Here is a 21845-nt window from a genome sequence, read left to right on the forward strand (position 1 = left end):
AAACCTTTTTTTCTCCCTTCTTTTAAAATTCTTTTTTTAAGTTTTATTCCTACATAGGCATTAAATACATAAATAAATAAACTCCTTTAAGGACCACAATAGATAACTGATACTCCATAAGCCACAGTGCCAGAGATATGAGCAAGATGAAGGAACAGAGAAACCTTTCCCAATTAAAAGAACAAGAGAAATCCCCTGAAAGAACGATCAATGAAATAGACATCGACAGCATACTAGATCAAGATTTCAAAAAAGGAGTGATTGAAGTACTGAAGGAACTAAAAGAGATAGTGTTTAGAGATATAAAATATGTCAAAAATGAAATGGAAGCTATAAAGAAGAGCCAAGTAGAATTGGTAAACTCATTGGCTGAGATGAGAACTGAACTAAAGGCTGTGCAAAGCAGACTAGATAATGCAGAGGAATGAATTAGTGTCCTAGAAGACAGGACAACAGAAAGCACCCAATCAGAACAACTGCAAGATAAACAAATAAAAACAAATGAAAGCAACATAAGGGACCTATGGGATAATATAAAGCGTGCCAATCTTCGCATAATAGGGGTCCCAGAAGGGGAAGAAAGATCAAAGGGGATTGAAAAGGTATTTGAAGAAATCATGACTGAAAACTTCCCAAACTTAAAGAAGGAATTACATATCCAAGTACAGGAAGTTCAAAGGGTCCCAATCAGGAAGAACTCAAATAGACCCACACCAAGACATATCATAATCAAGATGGCCAGAGTCAAGGATAAAGAAATGATTCTAAAGACAGCAAGAGAAAAGCAAAGAGTGAGTTACAAGGGAACCCCCATAAGGCTCTCAGCTAATTTCTCTACACAAACACTACAGGCCAGAAGGGAGTGGCAAGATACATTCAAAGTCCTGAATGAAAAAAAGATGCAGCCTAGGATACTTTATCCAGCAAATTTCACAGACAAGCAAAAACTAAAAGAGTTTAGCAACACTAAACCCATGCTAAAAGAAATATTGAAAGGTTTACTCTAAATAGAAAAGCAGCAGGATGCTACAGAAATGACAAATTCATAACTAGAAAGGTGATAACTCATGAATTACAAATAAAATAAACATGAAATTGTAAAAGAAGACATCTAAATCATTAAGAGTGGGAGAGGGAAGCAAGAAAATACAGAGCATTTTTTTTTCTTTTTTTTTTAAATTTTTTGTTTCTGGTAGGATGGGTTCGAGATACAGTAATGGGCTAATAGACTTACAAAAAAGGGTAACCACAATCCAAAAACTTACAAGGAAGTCACAAAAACTAAATAAAATCCATGATAATACAAAGGAAAATTACCAAACCACAAAAGAAAGAAGAAAGGAACAAAGGGGAAATACCAAATCAACTGCAAAGACACATTCAAAATGGCAATAAACACACATCTATCATTAATTACTGTAAATGTTAATGGACTAAATGCTCCAGTCAAAAGACATAGAGTGGCAGACTGGATAATAAAGCAAGAACTTTCAATATGATGCTTACAAGAGACCCACTTTAGGGAGAAGGACACATATAGATTGAGAGTGAAAGGATGGAAAAGGATATTCCATGCAAATGGAAAAGCCAGAAAAGCAGGTGTAGCAGTACTGATTTCAGACAAAATAGACTTTAAAACAAAGGCAATAAAGAAAGATAAAGAAGGACATTTTATAATGATTAAAGGAGTGATACAAGATGAGGATATTACACTCATTAATATATATGCACCCAATACAGGAGCACCTAAATACATAGAACAATTACTAACAGAGATAAAGAGGGATATTGATGGGAATTCAATCATAGTTGGAGATTTTAACACCGCACTAACATCACTAGACAGATCTTCCAGACAGAAAATAAATAAGGCAACAAAGAAACTAAGTAATACAACAGAAAAATTAGATTTGGTGGATATTTTCAGAGCATTACACCCCCCAAAAATAGGATATACATTCTTTTCAAGTGCACATGGAACACTTTCCAGGATTGATCATGTACTTGGGCATGAAAGAAACCTCAACAATTTTAAGAAGATAGAAATTATCTCAAGCATCTTTACTGACCACAATGCCACGAAACTAGAAATCAACAACAGAGAAAAAGGAAAGCATGGAGATTAAACAGTATGCTATTAAAAAACCAATGGGTCACTGAGGAAATCAAAGCTGAAATTAAAATATACCTTGAGACAAATGAAAATGAAAGCACAACCACACAAAACTTATGGGACACAGCAAAGGCAGTGCTAAGAGGGAAGTTTACAGCGATACAGGCCTTCCTCAAAAAAGAAGAACAATCTCAAATAAACAATTTAACCCACCAACTAAAAGAACTAGAAAAAGAAGAACAAAAATCCCAAAAGGCAGCAGAAGGAAGGAAATTATAAAGATCAGGGAGGAAATAAATAAAATAGAGATTTTTAAAACCATAGAAAAAATCAATCAAACCAAAAGCTGGTTTTTTAAAAAAGTAAATAAAATCGACAAACCTCTGGCCAAACTCAGAAAGAAGAAAAAAGAGAGAGCACAAATTAGCAAAATAAGAAAGGAAAATGGAGAAATTACAACAAATAAAATAGAAATACAGAGTATTATACGAGAATATTATGAAAAACTATATGGAACCAAACTGGATAACCTAGAGGAGATGGACAAGTTTCTGGAAGCATACAGTCCACCAAGACTGAATCAAGAAGAAACTGACCACTTGAACAAACCGATCACTAGAGATGAAATCGAAATAGCAATAAAAAACCTCCCTACAAATAAAAGCCCAGGACCGGACGGCTTCACCGGGGAATTCTACCAAACATACAAAGAAGAACTCATACCACTCCTTCTCAAACTCTTCCAGAAGACTGAAAAGGAGGGAATACTCCCAAACTCATTCTATGAAGCCACCATCACCCTGATACCAAAACCAGGCAAAGACACTACCAAAAAAGAGAATTATAGGCCAATATCACTGATGAACATAGACGCCAAAATCCTCACCAAAATTTTAGCAAATAGAATCCAACAACACATAAAAAAGATTATACATCATGACCAAGTGGGGTACATCCTAGGAACACAAGGGTGGTTCAACATATGCAAATCAATCAACGTAATACATCACATTAACAAGAGAAAGGACAAAAACCACATGATCATCTCAATAGATACAGAAAAAGCATTTGATAAAATTCAACACCCATTTATGATAAAAACTCTCACCAAAGTGGGTATAGAGGGAACATATCTCAACATCATAAAAGCTATATATGACAAACCTACAGCCAGCATAGTACTCAACGGTGAAAAACTCAAAAGTTTCCCACTAAAATCTGGGATAAGAGAAGGCTGCCCACTCTCACCACTCCTATTCAACATAGTCTTGGAAGTCCTAGCCACAGCAATCAGGCAAGAGAGAGAAATAAAAGGGATCCAAATTGGAAAAGAAGAGGTAAAAGTGTCACTATATGCCGATGACATGTTACTATATATAGAAAACCCTAAAAGGTCCACACAAAAACTACTAGAGCTGATCAAAGAATTCAGCAAGGTAGCAGGTTAATAGATTAATGTTCAAAAATCAGTGGCATTTCTTCACACTAATGATGAATCAACAGAAAAAGAAAGTAAAGAAACAATCCCCTTTAAAATAGCACCCAAAGTAATAAAATACCTAGGAATAAATCTAACCAAGGAGGTGAAAGAATTATATACAGAAAACTATAAACCACTGATGAAGGAAATTAAAGAAGACTTTAAAAAATGGAAAGATATCCCATGCTCTTGGATTGGAAGAATCAATATTGTTAGAATGGTCACACTGCCCAAGGCAATCTACAGATTTAATGCAATCCCTATCCAATTACCCAGGACACATTTCACAGAACTAGAAGAAATAATAATAAAATTTATATGGAACCATCAAAGACCTACAATTGCCAAAGCATTACAGAAGAGAAAGGAGGAGGCTGGAGGAATAACTCTCCCAGACTTCAGACAATACTATAGAGCTACAATCATCAAGACAGCATGGTATTGGTACAAAAACAGACATATAGAGCAATGGAACAGAATAGAGAGCCCAAAAATAAACCCACAAACTTTTGGTCAACTAATCTTGGACAAAGGAGGCAAGAATATACAATGGAATAAAGACAGTCTCTTCAGCAAATGGTGTTGGGAAAACTGGACAGCAGCATGTAAATCAATGAAGCTAGAACACTCCATGACACCATACACAAAAATAAACTCAAAATGGATCAAAGACTTAAACATAAGACAAGATACAATAAACCTCCTAGAAGAAAATATAGGCAAAACATTATCTCACATACATCTCAAAAATGTTCTCCTAGAACACTGTACTCAAGCAATAGAAATAAAAGCAAGAATAAACAAATGGGACCTAATGAAACTTACAAGCTTCTGCAAAGCAAAGGAAACCAGAAGTAAAATAAAAAGACAACCTACGGAATGGGGGAAAATTTTTGCAAATGAAACCGACAAAGGCTTGATCTCCAGAATATACAAGCAGTTCATACGACTTAATAAGAAATAACTAAACAACCCAATCCAAAAATGGGCAGAAGACCTAAACAAGCAATTCTCCAAGGAAGACATACAAATGATCAATAGACACATGAAAAAATGCTCAATATCACTAATTATCAGAGAAATGCAAGTCAAAACTACAATGAGGTATCACCTCACACCAGTCAGAATGGCTATCATTCGAAACTCCACAAATGACAAATGCTGGAGAGGCTGGAGAGAAAAGGGAACCCTCCTACACTGCTGGTGGGAAGGTAGTTTGGTGCAGCTACTGTGGAAAACAGTATGGAGGTACCTCAAAAGACTAGGAATAGATTTACCATATGACCCAGGAATCCCGCTCCTAGGCATCTATCCAGAAGGAACCCTACTTCAAAATGACACCTGCACCCCTATGTTCATAGCAGCACTATTTACAATAGCCAAGACATGGAAACAGCCTAAATGTCCAACAACAGATGACTGGATAAAGAAGAGGTGGTATATTTATACAATGGAATACTACTCAGCCATAAAAACCGACAACATAATGCCATTTGCAGCAACATGGATGCTCCTGGAGAATGTCATTCTAAGTGAAGTAAGCCAGAAAGAGAAAGAAAAATACCATATGAGATCACTCATATGTGGAATCTAAAAAAACAAAGAAAGCATAAATACAAAACAGAAACAGACTCACAGACATAGAATACAAACTTGTGGATGCTAAGGGGGCAGAGGGTGGGAAGGGACAGATCGGATTTCAAAATTGTAGAATAGATAAACAAGATTATACTGTATAGCACAGGGAAATATACACAAGATCTTATGGTAGCTCACAGAGAAAAAAATGTGACAATGAATATATATATATATGTTCATGTATAGCTGAAAAATTGTGCTCTACACTAGAATTTGACACAACATTGTAAAATGATTATAAACATCAATAAAAGATGTTTAAAAAAATGCAACCAAATCAACTGGAAGGCTGTTGCGTTAGGTATTTCACTGTGAAATATTACATATAAAATAAATAAAACAAATGTATTGTTTAAGGAGTAAAGTGAACACTCCTATAACGGACCATCCAAGAAATTACCAGTGCTTCAGAAGACACCTTTTGGTTAGTTCCTTCCCAATCATAACTTCTGCCCTCATTCCTAGACTTAACCCTGTCCTGACTTCTATGTTAAGGGTTTATCTTTCTACTTTGATATCCACATATACATCTCTAAGCAATGTGGTTAAGGTCACTCAGTGTTCATTGAGCACCTATCTAATGTGGGCCACAGTCTCTGTTCTAGACACTTGAAATAATAATAATAAAGATCCCTCCCCTTAGGGGCTTATGTTCTAGCAAATTTCTATCTGTTTTTGAACTTGATAGGAATATCATGCAAACATATAGCACCATATTCCTTCTGCACAACACTGCGTGGTTCATTCACTTTGTCATATGTTACTTGTCATAGTTCATTTCCATTGCTTTCTGCAGTATCCCACATACATGTTTCATAATTTATTTCTTCATTCTATGGTTGATGGGCTTCTGGGTTGTTTCCAGTTTGGGACTGTGAGCTTTCTCATCCATGTATCCAAATGGACGTAAGAATAAAATCTCTAGGACATATACCAATGAGTAGAAATGTTGGGTCATTGGATATGCAAATATTCAAATTTACTAGATAATAAAACTATTATCCAAAAACAGTTGTACCTATCTACCATCTCACCAGCCAGGTATGAGTTCCTCTTAATCCACAATCTGACAAATACCTGTCATTGTCAGACTTTAAAACATTTGCCAATCTGATATGTTAGTGTTATCTCAGTGTGATCTTTTTTTTTTAATTGAAGTACAGTCAGTTACAATGTGTCCATTTCTGGTGTACAGCACAATGTCCCAGTCATGCATATATATACATATATTTGTTTTCATATTTTTTTCATTAAAGGTTATTACAAGATATTGAACACAGTTCCCTGTGCTGTACAGAAGAAACTTTTTAAAATCTATTCTATATAGTAGCTAACATCTGCAAATCTCAAACTCCCAAATTTATCCCTTCCCACCCCTTTCTCCAGTAACCGTTAAGATTATTTACTATGTGAGTCTGTTTCTGTTTTGTAGATGAGTTCATAGTGTCTTTTTTTTCTTTCTTTTTTTTTTTTTAGATTCCACATCAGTGATATCATACGGTATTTTTCTCTCTCTTTCTGGCTTACCTCTCAATGTGATCTTATTTTGTGTACCTCCAAACATGTATTGGTCTCTTGGATTTCCTCTTCTGTGAAGTGTCTATTTAAGTCTCCTGCTCACTGACAGTGAGATACATGAGCAAACAGTGGAAGCCTGTGAGCAAACCTGATCCTGACTATATGCCTGATACTTTTGAGCACTACTAGTCTACAGGTCAAGGGTCTTTATAATTTAGATGTTATTGTTGACATGACAGGTATACCACAGGCTGATGGAGTCTGGAATTTGTTGAGCACCTACTATACGCCACACATTACGCAAAGCAGGCTACAGTGGGAACTCATCTCAAAAGGTAATTCCAAGGCAATCGTTCACAGAAGTAATACAACAATCTAAGGACAACTTTTTATCTAATATCTAAGATATTAGTCTAGCTTGAAAAATAAAACTGTTAAATTCACAGGAAAAAAAATTGTTTTTTTCTCTGAACATATTCTGTATTAACAGGACACTTAACTAGCAAAGAACAAAAAGCAGAAACAATCTTACTTCCTCACTCTAACAAGATCAAAAATGATACTCATGTTATTAAAGGGAGCCAACAAGTATATTCCATTGTATGAGAGAATTACAGAGAAACCCAAAGGCTCCCAGAGAAACTGGGACTTTGTGACATTTGCTCTGAGTTTGTGAAGGCAGGAGGGAAGTAATATCGAGTATTTACGCCAAGCATACATTACTTCATCTAACCCTCAAAAACCCTACAAGATAGGTATTTTTTCATTTACAGACAAGGAGACAGTGGCTCTATGAAACTTTGCCAAGATTACTCCCTAACAAGTAGTGGATCTGCGATTTGAACTTAAGTCTACCTTGCTCCAAAGTTCCCTAGGCAGACGATCCAGAAATCATGTCAAATGAGGACATTGTTGGCCAAATCCAGGAGAGCAACTCAGCCAGTACGTAAGCCACACTGACAGGAGTTGAGGAGGTGAGGAGAATTTACCGTAGAAGCCATTATTCTTTATGACTTATTAGGCTTTCAGAAGAGGGATGGTGAATCACTGATGTGATTTTCCGGCACTCTTTGATGGAGCAGCTGAGGATACCAAAAGGACCCTTGATCTAAATTATCTCTCTGACCCACTATTCTATCTTTTTAAAAAAGAATTGTAATAGCTTTTCTTTTAAAATGAATTGCCTGGTTGGGGAGAGCAAGGGTCAAGAGCCCTGGGAAACAGCAGCTGAGTCTGACATATTGTTAAGACATCCAAGTGTCCACGGCAAGTAAGCGGTTATATAAATGGGCTTGGGAAGCAGAGGAGAGGTATAAGCTGGAGAGAATCAACTGTGGAACCATGACTAGAGTCATATGCAAAGATGACAGTACTTAAGGGATTAGGATAATGTGTGAGGCAGGGAGCCACGATGTTCCTACTACTAGTCAATTAATAGACTGGAATAACAAAACCCTAAAACCCGAAAAGCAAACAGATGGTCTAAAATGACTCAAGATCCTCTCCCAGAATGTCAGTAGGAGAAAAATGCAATGATCTAGATTCTCCATTCTTCCTCTAAGACTTAACTGTTTATAAGAGATCTGATCTCTTCAAATAAACTCATTTGCAATCCAATCTTAGTAAAGGAGACCAGGATAGACAGCCTAATTTCAGTTGATATTTTTATAGTACATGTGAGAACCTAATCCTTCAGTCCAAGTTTCTCTGTCATGCTGCACCCATCTCTTCTATTAATACAAGTGTAGATTCCTCAGATGTCTAGATCCAAATTAAAAGTCATCTAACAGCCAAAATGTGTCTATAATGTTCTTATTCACAGGGAATCTAGATTGGAAAGACTTGGAAATATCCTTAGAAAAGTGGTCAACTGGGGCAAAAGTGTCAAACTCAGGGGTCAACATAACCTAAACATATTAAAATCCATAAATTAAGTCTAGGTCAATTACATTTGTTGATTAACTAGGAACTGACATAATTGATTCAAATAATTGAACTTTATTTCACTTATTTCCATCATCAAAATATTTGGGGCTATGCTCAATGTGATTATCTTATTAAATCAATGCTATTTTCATGTCAGTCGCCCCTAAATCAAACTATCTTGAGTGGAATTCTAACATATGGAGAGAAGGAAGTTAATAGAGACTGGAAAACTTTCTAGTTCCACAAATAACCTTTTCCAGTGTAATTTTAGCTCTTAAACTATGTTCAAATGAACTGCTGACAGATTGAAAAACTGGAGAGAGGATATTGTGGCACTTGGTGGAATTAAAACTGATGAAACAAAATAATCTTTGGAGGAGTTAAAGAAATTATCTCAAAGAGAACTCAACTTAGACTATTCACACATCGAGTAAAAAATCCTTTCAGGAGCAGCCTATATTTTAGGGTAAAGGAAAAAGGCAAAGGATACCTTAGACTAAGCGAATAATGAATAAAGAGAGATTTGGGCACTGTCACCAAAGCACATACACTAATGGCTAGGCAAAGCGCTACCTAGACTAATTTTATACTTTGTAGGTAATGAGATTTTCTTTGGCAGGAACTAATAACTCCAACCATTTTAGAAGTGATTATATAAATCTGAAAATGTCCTATGAATGTCATTTCTTGCCACCAAAATCCTTGTCAACGCATTTGCATTACCAATTTCACAGGTATGGTTTTCTTCGAAAATACTCAAAAGCTGAGTCTACTAAGGACACTGAAAAGATTGAGAATTTCTCATCCTCCCACTTAACAATACATCGCTTCAAAACTCTTTGTGAGCCTTGAAAAACTCAAAGGCTTTCAGAAGTAGGGCAAGTTACAAAGGCGAAAAGTGACCCTGAAATGGAAGGGTACTGCCCTGCCCCCAAGCAGAAAGGCATTCAAATTTAAGTTTTGTTTTGTTTTGTTTTGTTTTACAACATAGGTATTTTTCCCATTTACAGATGTAGAAACAAAACATACAGGTACATTCCTCCTGGAGTGGCCACTTTCAAAACCCAAACCAAGGGACATTCTTTGAAGCATTATGCACAAAAGCAAAGACTAGAAAATCTATCAATCCAACAATTAAATTCTATGCAGTCATTTAAAACTTGCTTTCTAAGAGTTAATGATAGAACCTATTTTTTTTTCAATCATTGTCATCATTTTATTTGCAAACATTCCTCAATATTTAAATGGGTTTAAAAGGAAAATTGGATAATGGTTCAATATTTAGATTTTGGGATAAGTTTTTTGTTCATCGACTTATTTGTGTATTTGTGTGTGTGTGTGTGTGTGTGTGTGTATATATATTCTTTTTCATTACAGGTTACTATAAGATATTGAATATGATTCCCTGGGCTATACAGTAGGACTTTGTTTATCTGTTTTATATATAGTAGTAAGTATCTGCAAATTCCAAACTCCCAATTTTCCCCTTTATCCCCCCTCCCCTGGTAACCATTAAGTTTTCTTCATCAGTAAGTCTGTCTCTGTTTTGTAAATGAGTTCACTTGTCTTTTTTTTTTTATTCCACATATAAGTGATATCTATGGTATTTTTCTTTCTCTTTCTTGCTTATTTCACTTAGTATAGCAATCTCTATATAAGTTTTGAGTTCAAATCCCACCTCTGTCACTGATTAGCTTTGAGACCCTAGGCAGGTTACTTAATCTGATTCTGTTTCCTCATCTGTAAAATGGGTAAAATGATACACTCCTCTCAGGAATGTTATGAGAATTAAGAAACTATATAAAGCAATTAATATCATTCCTAGAATACAGCAGGCAATAAATGATAATAAATAATACATTCTAACAACTCTTTTAATTGTGGATATATTTTGCAATTACCACATTCTAGTAGTATCAAGGACTAAGGATGAAGATCAAGCAAATTCTACGCAAGACACATTTTGGAACATGTGGGGCCCACTGACATCCTTCAGACTCCAAAGACCCCCATTCCTGGGCTCTCAGATGTCTGCCTGCGATCTCTCAAGAGATAAAGTACATCCTTTACTGAGCGTGTTTCCCCTAACAAACTAATAGCCCCAGGTAATGCTCAGGCTGGCTTGCTTCAGCGCATCTTATCAGCCCTTCCCAGACCCTAAACCCCTTACCTCACCTGTAAGCAATCAGAGACTTGTGCACAAGCGGATCAGGCACCTTGTGACCCGACCTTATAAAACACCCCAACAACCAGCCCTCGGTGCTCACACAGGTACCTCTCATCTGTGTGGCCCGCTCTTGTCTATGACAGGGCACCCTAATAAACTCCTTTCTATTCTTATACTCAACCTTTGGTAAATACTTTTATCAGCCCCCGGCCCACCACGTTGTGCACACAATAGAACACACATGCAGAAATTGATTGGTTTGTTTTAAAAGGGTGAGGTGTCCTGTAACCCCTTCACTTAATTGTGGAATCCCAAACTCACTCTCCTATACTGTATGACCCAGTATCTTAGAAATTTCAATTAAATGTTTGCCCAAGTGCCCAAGCGGATTCACAGCTTCTTTAAAAGATAATTTTGGCCTTACCTGTAAATCTCATGAAGTGTATATCTCAGATGAAAGTTCCCATTCCTGTTAAGCTAGCTCAGTTTTCACTGCAAACTAGTGTGTGCTTTGGTACCTCTGATTCCACCTCCAGAGCCATGCAGACACAGAGGACTCATCGAGTTCTCTAAAGCCCAGCTACTCACACTGTGATCTGTGGATGAGCACCACTGGCTTCACCTGGAGCTGGTGAAAAAACGCAGACGCTCAACCTCCATCTCAGCTCTCCTGAATCAAAATCTGCACTTTAGCTGGATCCCCAGGTGGCCCATATGAACGTTAACACTTGAGAAGCACTGTTCCAGGCTACAAGCTGCTGTTTAATTAACAAGACCATGAGCAGGTTCCGGGAGCCACTGAGAGATGTATAGGAACTAAGTTAATCTGAGACACTGAACAGCTGACAGACTACATAAGTCCTTCTCTGCGTTTTATGTTCTCATGCCCATTGTTACGTTTTAGGTTTTGTTTTTTGTTCTGTTTTTTTTTTTCTAGTGGGAGGCGGTAATTAGGTTTATTTATTTAAATAGAGGTACTGGGGATTGAACGCAGGACTTCCTGCACGCTAAGCGCGCGCTCTACCCACTTGAGCTTTACTCTCCCCTACTCCTTGCTCATTGTTATGTAATAACAAAGAAACACACCTAGACCATATTATCTCACAGAAAACTGAATTATCTGACCGGCTGAATCAGACCTCAAATTACTCATTTACATACGGTAGTTCCCCCCTTATCTACAGTTTCGCTTTCTATGATTTCAGTTACCCAGGGTCAATCCCAGTTTGAAAGTATTAAATGGAAATTTCCCCAAATAAGCAATTCAGAAGTTTTTAAATTGCACACTAAGTAACGTGATGGTACCTCACGGTCCTGCTCCATCCTGCCGGGTCCAACACCACGGACACGTCTGCTCCTGACGTGCAACCACCCGTATCGTCAGCCCACGACAACCTGAGATCGCCGGAAGCAGGTCGCGTCTTCCTTCCGACGTAAGGTCAGAAGGTCAACGGTAGCCTCGCGATACTCTCACTGCCTGCGTCATTCACGTCAGTTCATCCGGTCACGCAGGCGTTTTACCATCTCAGGCCACCACAAGTAGGTTGGATACGGTAAAAAATTTTCAGGGAGAAACCACACTCACAGAACTTTTATTACAGTATATTATGTTATGTTTTTATTACTATTGTTTTATCTCGTACTGTGCCTAATTTATAAATTAAACTATCATAGCTACGTATGTAAAGGAGAAAACATAGAATATATAGGTTAGTACTATTTGCAGCTTCAGGCATCCACAGAGGGTTTGGGGCATAGTCCCTGGAAATAAGTGGGGACGACTGCACCTCTCCAGTTTCATTTCGGGCATTACAAGCAAATAACAGCACTTAAATACACTTTGATTCCCCTAGTACAATTCTGTACTGAAATATATTCTCATCATTTCTAAGATCTCTTACGAGGTTAAACAGTATTTTTAGACATGCTATTTAAAAGCAGAATGTATATATGAAACCACCATATAGTGAGTACTTACTATACACAAGGCACTGTGTTAAGTGTTTGGATACGTGATCTGATTTACCGGAAGTGCACAGCACTGTAACTATTTTACAGACAAGGTGAGGTGCAAAGTTACTAACTTGTCTAAGATCACACAGCTATTACATGACAAACCTCAGATATCAATCCAAACCAAAAATCCGCACTAACCACTACTACTATGTCCGTGTGTTCCTCAGAATTCTCCGTGAGATTCAGAGCCATATAGACAAGTAAATGCTGGGAGAATTCCTGCAATCAAAAATACATCGAATACCTAATTTTGCTTAATGGAGTATTATCCAAACTTATTTGCTGGTGGAGTCCTCTCCTTTCCCCCAAACCTATAAACTGCTCTTAGACCCTTTAGACATGTACCCCAGGAGGATGATCCCTGCTGTGTGCATCTCTAGAGAACACTTGCTGGCTGCCTGCCAGTTGGGTTTGTTCAGTAAGCAGCCCTCGTAGATCAGGTGGAGGGTATTTGACTCCCTCCCTGTCTTTGGCACCACATCTTTGGCAACAGCTGCCTCCTATAGCAACCCTCCCTTCATGCTCTCACTCTCCCTGAGACCTAGTAACACAATTTCCCCTTGTCCCCTTGTTCTAGAGGCAGCAGTGGCTTCAGGCTGTGACTAGTCCCTCCCGCCACCTCGCCACTTCTTGCTGCTTCTTTTAAGGTTGCCCATATCTCTTTCATCAACTTCTTTTCAACTGAACCAGCTAGGGTGAATTCTATTTCCAGCCAGAACTCTGACCAATGCATTATCTCAAAGCCTTTTTGCACTTAAGGTTCACCCTACCTAGCATGCTCTTTGCTTAGCTTCCTCAGAGTTCCCCAGAGGGGCTTCCCTGACCACCAAATCTAATATTAGCTCCCACCTCAGGCACTCTCAGTCCCTTCCACTTTTATCATCTCTCCTTCCTAGAAATTCAGCTCCCAAAAGTGGGAACCTAACTGCACTGTCTTGTTCACCTTTTACCCAGTGCATAGCAGTCTCGTAACAGCAGGAGTTAAGGACTTTTTCTCAGTTGATGTAATTCCAAATCAAACAACAACAAAAACTAAATTCCTTCAAGTTAGTTTTTTAAAGCAAAAAGAGTCTCAAGAAAAATTCCAACTCTCAGGATGTTAGTCCCATAAAAACGCAGGTAAAACTCATTTAAGATGAATGCCAGTCTGTCTGGTAGAACATAATTTAAGTGTATTCCTGCCTCTAATGCTATTTCTCAATTGTCTTCTGTAGCAACCCAGTGTTTGACTATATTCTCACATGGGATACACTCTCAGGGTCTATCAGATGATGGGCTATTTCTAAAGATTTAACGGGTTCAGATTTTGTTCCATCCCCAGGAGGTAGCTCTGATTCCTACTACTTTCAAGAAAGCAATTGTGAATATGAAAATTAACTTATTATACAATGTGATAGGGATATTCTCGAGTCTACCCTTACTTATTTTAAAATTAAGACCCATCAAACATTTCTAGCAATTCAACGAGATTCAAACTTAATACAACTACCAGAGCCCCATAACCTAAAAGTATGAATGTGAACTAAAGGGCCACTCATATGATCAAAATATGACCTATTATGGATCACAAAAGAAGTATTAGACAAACTGATCAATTAATTAAAATACAGTTGATCCTTGAACAACACAGGTTTGAACTGCATGGGTCCATTTACTGCTCTACAGTACTACACAACCCCCAGTGAGCTGGATCCTCAGATGCAGAACCGAGGATACAGAGAGAGGGCCAGCTATAAAGTTATATTTGGATTTTCAACTGCATGGAGGGTGGGCGCCCCTAACCCCTGCATTATTCAAGGGTCAACTGTAAATTAGTTTCATATTCATGTTAAACTTCTCTAATGGTCACTTCCACAAGAACTAAAGCTAGTAGATCCTAAAACAATCTTATCTAAAACTTTAGCTCTAATTTATTCAGTCAAACATCTTTTCATAAACTATTTGTTTCCATTTTCCATATAAACATAGTGAGAATTCCTGGCATTTTGATTTCAATCATTGCACTTGACTTACCTTTAATTTTTATGAAAAATGAAAGAAGACCAGGAGAACAATTTATACGCAACTATACAACGTCTTAAGTGGCTTTCCTCTTCCTATTAAAGTTTTATATTTAAAATGTCTATGTGATGTGTGCTTCACAGGCTTGAGACTCTCACACTTTACCACACGTGTGACTTTAGCAGCTTTACTGCACAATGATCCACGTAACACTGCATATGTGTTTAGTTCAGCCTATGTCATAAAGTGCCATTCATAAGTGAGAAAGTAACAAAGCCTACTAAACACTGAAATTCTCCATGATATTTCCTACTTGGGTCGGGGAAAAATAAGGTAAGTTAGTGCTACCAGCCTGAAAAACAGATTTCCATACCTCCACCAAAAAAATCCAGACCTAAGAGTTTGGGGTAGTCAATTAAAATATGTCAGAAGCATTCCAAAATGACTAATGCTAAATGCTTAACAGTCTAGTTTCTGAATACTCTACCTTCAAAAAAACTAACCAGTTTAAATAAAACCACTTAAAAAGGAACATCTTTCAAAAATGAAGATAAAATTAGATACAATGTAATTCTTCAAATTCAAAGAACTTTTAACTTTTCAAAGGATACACACAGTCATTATGATTTTATTTATTATTCCTTAATAATAAAATTTGTATTTTTACTTGCTTATACTAAAAATGCTTATTACCATTGAGCCATGGAAAATGCCATACAACTGACCAGATCATTATTTCACATTTTATAATATATTTAATGACACTAAAAATATATCATGAACTTTTCAAACATGTAAACATAAATCAGGACAATTTGATATGTATTATTTCTGTGAAAAAAATGAAAATGACAAGACACAAAAAGAGAGCAAAAAGAATGACAATTATCAGTGTATTTCCACTAATATTTATGAAACTAATTATTTGATATAAGCTCAAATATTTTCAGAGTAACCAAAAAAAACTGAAGACATATTTTCCCCCCAAAATTATATTAAGTGAAAAGCTTCATGTGTTAGCCAAAAACTTTGTTTCTTACAAGAAATCATCTTTCCTACACATGCAGGTATGGACATTACAGCTACAAGAACGCTGAAAAATGTCCTTAAAGATATAGTTTGTGGTCTTAAAATAAATCCAGTAGTATTCACTTTCCAGGCAATATATTTTTAGTATTAAATACATAATTTTCCATTTAAATATACTACCATTTCTATGGCCTTTTTCTTTTTACCTATCTATACCTTTTTTTTCCTATTAAAAGCAAACACACAACGCAATGCTTAATACTAATTTCTATTCATAAGGCATTTTAAAAATATCTTCTCTTAGGACATAAACATGATATAAAAATGAAAAACCAAACACAAAAGAAGCATAATAAATACTTTTGTATCCCCCCTCAAAAAAAAAAAAATGTATGAGCAACACAAACTGACACAAATAAATTAGATTTCCTGTGCATACAAAGACAAGCCAGTTACCTATTTCAGTGTTCACTAGGAAAGAGTATCTTCTTCCTGTCATTTGTGAAAGGCAGAAAGGGTGTTCAGGTTTTCAGTGTTTTAAGAAGAAACATACACAAAAAACAAGTGTGGCAACAGAATACTTAGATGACATGTAATTAGTTACGAAGGTTAACACCAAGGCATTATTTTGCTCACATTTCTTATCCTAAGTCACATTAGGTGTTTAAACTACATGTTCTCTTGGTATTCTAGATATTTTGCTGTGATGGATTCCTCGAGCTGAATTCCTCCACTGCCCATTAATGCAAATGCTGGATACATTGTATGCGAACAGTCCACTTGGCGCTCATAAAGGCATTTCATATGGTCCATGTCATAGAAACCCACTTTGCCTTTGTCATAGTCGAGGAAAACCCCTATACTTGTTGGCATGGGTAGAACTCTGTTTTCAGGTTCATTGGAAGAAGTAGGTGACTTGGGTATAAAAAATTTCTTCATGCCTATAGTAACTAATGTAAAGGGTTGTGAAGAGTCAAAACAGGTATCTTCACTTCCGCTGTCATGCCCACTGTCTTGCTCGTATCTAAAACACAACACACAGACAAAGCAGAATCTTATCTGTATCATCATTGACAGGCCTTCAAGTAGCTTCAAAACATTTCCACAATGTAACATACATTGATTGAAAATTAAAATACACTCTACATCGAAAACTTTCTGTTAAGCCATAATCAATTAACATTAAGGACAGCACATTGCCACTTAGAATTACACCACAGACTCAGCCCCAAATTCTGTCATAAAATATCATCCAACTTTACCTAGATATATACACAGATGAGAATCTAAAAATAATTCTGGTCTATCAAAAATAAAGCAGAGGGAAGGGAACTGAAGGAACCTGACAAAGATTAAATATTTACAGCACAAGATCATATATTAAAAAAATAAAAAGCCAAGATAGGCTCCCTAATCCAAGGAATTACCAGACTAAGTAAAATAAATGAGCACCGCAAAATAATGCAGGAGAAAAAAGCATGCTTCTTCCTCCCCCTAAGAACTGTATTTCCTGGCTAGGATTTCTACGTGGATCTATGACGTAAGCAAGTGTTACGAAGGGTCCCCCCCACCAACTCACCCCCGTCAATTATAAAATAGTAACATCTTAAATAAAATTTTGATACAAAGTTCCTTCGTTTTTTTCCCCCATGCATAGTTTGCTTCTCATATATTTGTGATCATACTACATCAGCAATTTTAATCAAGTTTTTTCACTTTTGGTATCTCTCATGTTATAAACTTTTTAAAAAACATTATTAATAATAATAATCTACCAAGTAGACATGCCACTATGTTTAAGTAACTAGTTCCCTACTATAATTTTCACTGTTATTTCAATTTCTAATGTTGGTGCAAAAAGTTTTTCCTATCACTTGGAATGTTAATCTGGGAATTCTGTAGACATAAACAGTCAAAAATTTTTTGTCTGGGCTAGTTCACACAATACCATCTAAAAAAACTAAACTGTACAGTCTCCATTAAACAGTAAATCTCAAGAAACTGGAATTTTTTGCCATGTAAATGTGTTTACCATGACCCAGTTTTGTAAAGTGCTTATGGGACAGTTTAAAGAAACTGTATCCCTTAACAAAAGAACAACTTAAACTTATCAATCGTGAAGTATGGCCTTTAGAGGCATTTCACAATTTATATCATTTTTATCACATAATGACCTTAATAATCAGTTACCTTAACTGATGTGAAAGACTTTCAAAGTTCTAAATTTTGATACCATAATTAAAAGATACCCAAAACAGATTTATTTCCTCATGGCATCAGAACTTAACTGCTAGGGGGGTGGTATAGCTCAGTGGTAGTGTGCTTAGCATGCATGAGGTCCCCAGTACCTCCATTAAAGAAACAAACAAACCTAGCTGCTTCCCCCCAAAAAATAAAAAAATTTTAAAAAAACCTTAACTGCTAAATTTCATTACTCACTGTGTGAATACAAGACAATCTGACTCCCTTTTTTAGCCAGCCACACAAGCAGAGCCAAAACACCTGAGTCTCAGAAATGTATACTCTATAAACGTAGTAAGGAAATCCAAGTCTATTTTCAGTCTTACCTTGCTAAATCAGGAGGTTTACTTTTTTAGAAAAAAATGAAAGAATCATCAAGTCCTAGAGCAATAAAAGAAGCTACCTTGGACTAACTGCATCCCGCGGAGAATGGAGCCATTCTTGTAGTTTATCACTGGAAGCAACTCCCACTTTTACCATGTAGGAATACGGTTCCACACGGAAGGCCCAGAAGTGTTTCCCTTTTGTAATTCCCACATCTCCAATGATGTAGTCTAAGCTCGTGTAATAACCCACTTGGATCCGCTCCGCAGCAAGCAGAAGGTTAAAACCAGCTCTACTCTCTACACGGTCTCGTTTCAAGTTCAGCAAGAGGTGTTCATTATTATAGCCACATTTTTCATCAAAAAGGAAACTGAAAACTGTAAATAGAGCTTAAAATTAGTCTGCAAATTATTTATTAGCATTTCTACAATTTATGGTTAAATTTGACAGGATTTTCAAACAAATTACAAAAAAGAGAAGATGATGAATATATCATTCTACCGTACACAAATCATGACAAACCAAAACCTCAACTTACAAGTAACTTCCAGTAAATTCTCTATACCTGAAAACCTTCAGAAATCTCAAAGAGGAAGAAACATTTTAAATATATGAGAAATTTATGAATGACAGCCTATCTATCCTAAATATTGTACACTATTCAATCTGTCCTTTTATCCCTAAAATAAGGGGTTGTACATTTTCAAAAATATCCATACATATTCTTAAAATTTATTCCAAATTTGAAAAATATTAGCAATTTAATAAGGTATTTTCCTTTTCAATCAACATGGCAGACATGAGAAACAGTGTGCAGTGTACCAAAAAAAAAAAAAAAAAAAGCACCCAGGTTCAGAGATACCTGGGTTTGAATTCCTGGCTCAAACATTTAACTAGAGGATAACCTAAACTTTAATTTCCTCAACTATTGAATGAAGATAACATCACCTTCATAAATCTTTATCAACTCAAATCTATTAAGCCTAACATTTACTGGCTAGCCCAAAAAGTGGAAACAATCCAAATGCTCATCAACAGATGAATGGAAAAAGGATGTGTGATATATACATACAATGGAATATCATTCACCCCCAAAAAGGAAATTCTGATACATGCTACAACATGGATGAGCCCTGCAATAAACCAGTCACAAAAGGATTATGTAAACCCACTCACATGAGATAGGCAAATTCATAGAGGCAGAGGTAAAATAGAGGTACCAGGCTCTGGGGGCAGGTAAGGTTGGGGGTGGGCTGTGAATGGGGAGTTATTGTTTAATGGGCACAGTGTCAGCTGGAAAAATGAAAAGTTCTAGACATTGTGAGTGGTGATGGTGGATGTACTCAATGCCACTGAAATGTACACTTAAAAATGGTTAAAATGGCAAATTTTAACTATATTATACCTCTAGTTTAAAAAAACTGCCTGCTAGCAAGCTAAAACCATTCTCCATATGTAAACTGACCATTCTTCCTGGTAATCCCTCCTGTCCCAGCATGGTAATTCACACTTCCTTTCAATCTCAAAAGTCTCCCAGTTTGCAAAATAAATTTAGATGGTCACTCAATTCACATGGTTTCTCTCAGAGAAAAGGGAGACAGCTTTTAGCATTTCCCTTCTTCCTTCCCCCTCCACTTGGTCACTGAAAACAGCAACTACTTTCAGGTTTCTTTTTTCTTCCACTTTCAGTCAGAGACCCAAAATGAAAGCAGAAACTGCATAAACTGTAAATTACTTACTTAAGACTTGCAAAAATGCATCTTAACACTCTTTTGAATTTTACTAAAATTCAAGAAAAATAATTTTAGCCAACCCTATCTGTATTTTTTTTTAAACTAGCCACAATGTACATGAAAAACAGAGAGTAGACAGTACACTCTGGACAAAAAAGGGAAGGAAGGGGGGAGGGTATAGCTCAAGTGGTAGAAAACATGCTTAGCATGCACCAGGTCCTGGGTTCAATCCCCAGTACCTCCTCTGAAAATAAATAAACCTAATTACCTCCCCCCTGCAAAAATAAAAATTTAAAGAAAAAGAAAAGGGAAGGAAGGGCAGAGGGCACAAAATATGGGTACATAAGCCACTGAAAACTGGCAGGAGCAACAGGGTCTAAAAGCCAACTGAAGGAACCTCTAAGGCTCTGACCGACACAGCAGAATGAGCCCAACTTTGGCTATAAACGTCCCTTACCCGTGGAGATGCTGTAGTCAGTATCAACTAAGCTGTAAGTCATACTTGCTCTACACAGCTCTACAGGCACTGCTTAAGCAGTACTAGTGGTTTTGAACTTGGACTTAACTTGGAAGGGGGAGGGAGGGTGGCTGGGCAGGTGGAGCAAGCTATCCACAGGGTTCTAATACATGCCTTCCATCCCTGTGTGCTAGTCACCACTGAGCTAGAAAATCCAGACAAGTTAGGATTAGGTTAATTAAAATTACACTTCATGTTATTATACCAATACATTGTAAAAATATCTACCTAGATTCTATGTTAATAGCAATTTCTATAAAGTGATAAAAATATAATTAATCCCAAATTAATAACCTTGCTCACTCAAACATCTTCAGGTTTTGGTCTATCTGATGTCAGTCAGAAATCTAATCCTGTTCTCAGCCTACATGGTGACATTCAAGGGTTCAGTCTATTTCTAAATCCTAGGTATGGAATCTACTTTTCTAGAATCTGTTATAAATGAGAGCTCGTGTTAATGCAGGTCTACATGGACACATTAGTTTATTTTTTTTAATCACAGTCTCTTCCAACTCTACGTTTTTGTATTCCCAGTATTCACATACCTGGAGCTGGAGGAGTATGAAGGATCAGTTCTCTGCTGCAAGGACTGCAGATTGAACCCTTGTAGGCTCTGACTCTGAAAGCATAGTTCACGTTGCTCTCAAGGTCTGAAATAACTTTACTTGTGCCACACACTTCTACCTCATTCCAAGACAACATTTCTTCATCCTTATTAATCTTCCGATATTCAAGGACATAGCTATCAGCTTTATCCTTTTCTGGATGGTGCCAATTTATCAAAGCATTGTTATAAACTTTGCTCTGTTCCTCATTGATCTCTGGCACATCTATGCCTGAAAGAATTATGAAAGAGAAAACAATGTTAAAATATTATTTCAGAACCTTTTTCCTCAGTAAAAATGATATATTGTTAACACTTAAAGGGTTTCTCTCCTGCTCCAAGAACTTTGTAAATTTATAATACTGAATGTAAGAAAAAGAATAATTCCTGCAACCACAACAACATGGGTGGACTTTGAGGATCTGCTAATAAGTAAAACAAGCCAGACACGGAAAGACAAACACTGAATGCAAGATTCCACTTACGTGAGTTACCTAAAATAGCTAAATTCACATAATCAAAGACTGAAATAGTGGTT

The 21845-nt window shown here is 36.7% G+C and overlaps 1 protein-coding gene and 1 long non-coding RNA gene across 15 annotated transcripts in view; both read right to left on the reverse strand.

Annotated features, from left to right (window-relative positions):
• The window catches only part of LOC141577068 (uncharacterized), a 401469-nt gene extending 389209 nt beyond the window's left edge, over positions 1 to 12260 (reverse strand). For all 4 annotated transcript variants that reach the window (XR_012505593.1, XR_012505592.1, XR_012505590.1 and 1 more), the window contains exon 1: positions 12148 to 12260. This is a non-coding gene — a long non-coding RNA (uncharacterized LOC141577068). The remainder of the gene's footprint in view (positions 1 to 12147) is intronic.
• Positions 12261 to 15476: 3216 nt separating this feature from the next.
• The window catches only part of TRIM36 (tripartite motif containing 36), a 66147-nt gene continuing 59778 nt past the window's right edge, over positions 15477 to 21845 (reverse strand). For all 11 annotated transcript variants that reach the window (XM_074360480.1, XM_074360479.1, XM_074360482.1 and 8 more), the window contains 3 exons: positions 21249 to 21539; positions 18533 to 18830; positions 15477 to 16912 (listed from right to left, as the gene is read on the reverse strand). In XM_074360480.1, the coding sequence (XP_074216581.1) occupies positions 16558 to 16912; positions 18533 to 18830; positions 21249 to 21539 (944 nt within the window). In that variant the 3' untranslated portion in view covers positions 15477 to 16557. The remainder of the gene's footprint in view (positions 16913 to 18532; positions 18831 to 21248; positions 21540 to 21845) is intronic.

The sequence above is a fragment of the Camelus bactrianus genome, chromosome 3 (assembly GCF_048773025.1).
Source record: "Camelus bactrianus isolate YW-2024 breed Bactrian camel chromosome 3, ASM4877302v1, whole genome shotgun sequence".
Taxonomy (NCBI): domain Eukaryota; kingdom Metazoa; phylum Chordata; class Mammalia; order Artiodactyla; family Camelidae; genus Camelus; species Camelus bactrianus.